General features: G+C 39.2%; 1 protein-coding gene across 1 annotated transcript in view; it reads right to left on the minus strand.

Moving 5' to 3' along the window:
- Window positions 1–165, minus strand: part of LOC119593414 — a 10200-nt gene extending 10035 nt beyond the window's left edge. The window contains exon 1 of the mRNA XM_037942344.1: window positions 62–165. Coding sequence (XP_037798272.1) covers window positions 62–122 — 61 coding nt within the window. The 5' untranslated portion in view covers window positions 123–165. The remainder of the gene's footprint in view (window positions 1–61) is intronic.
- Between the last annotated feature and the right edge of the window lie 159 nt (window positions 166–324).

Below are 324 nucleotides of genomic sequence, written 5' to 3' on the forward strand. Positions count from 1 at the left end.
CTTTCGATTATTAAACATTTAAAATATTTAAAACTATTCAGAAACTGTATTCCACTGTCACCTGTAACTCCAAAGGCGAGAAGGGTGATAATTAAGAAGTCGAGGAAACCAAATCCCAGCATCTTGGTTCGCTTGAGGTCCGTGTGACAGAGTTGGCCTGGTGTGGTCTTCTTTTATGCTCCATGATAACGGCTTGTAGAGATAATGGCGGAATGTCTTTCGTAGGTTTGAGATTCTACAGTATGGTGGGTGATAAGTAAGCATGTTTAAGAACGGATATTCACACACCCATACACACTTATACATAAGCGTATTCATAGATAT

The sequence above is a fragment of the Penaeus monodon genome, chromosome 32 (assembly GCF_015228065.2).
Source record: "Penaeus monodon isolate SGIC_2016 chromosome 32, NSTDA_Pmon_1, whole genome shotgun sequence".
In the NCBI taxonomy this organism is placed as follows: domain Eukaryota; kingdom Metazoa; phylum Arthropoda; class Malacostraca; order Decapoda; family Penaeidae; genus Penaeus; species Penaeus monodon.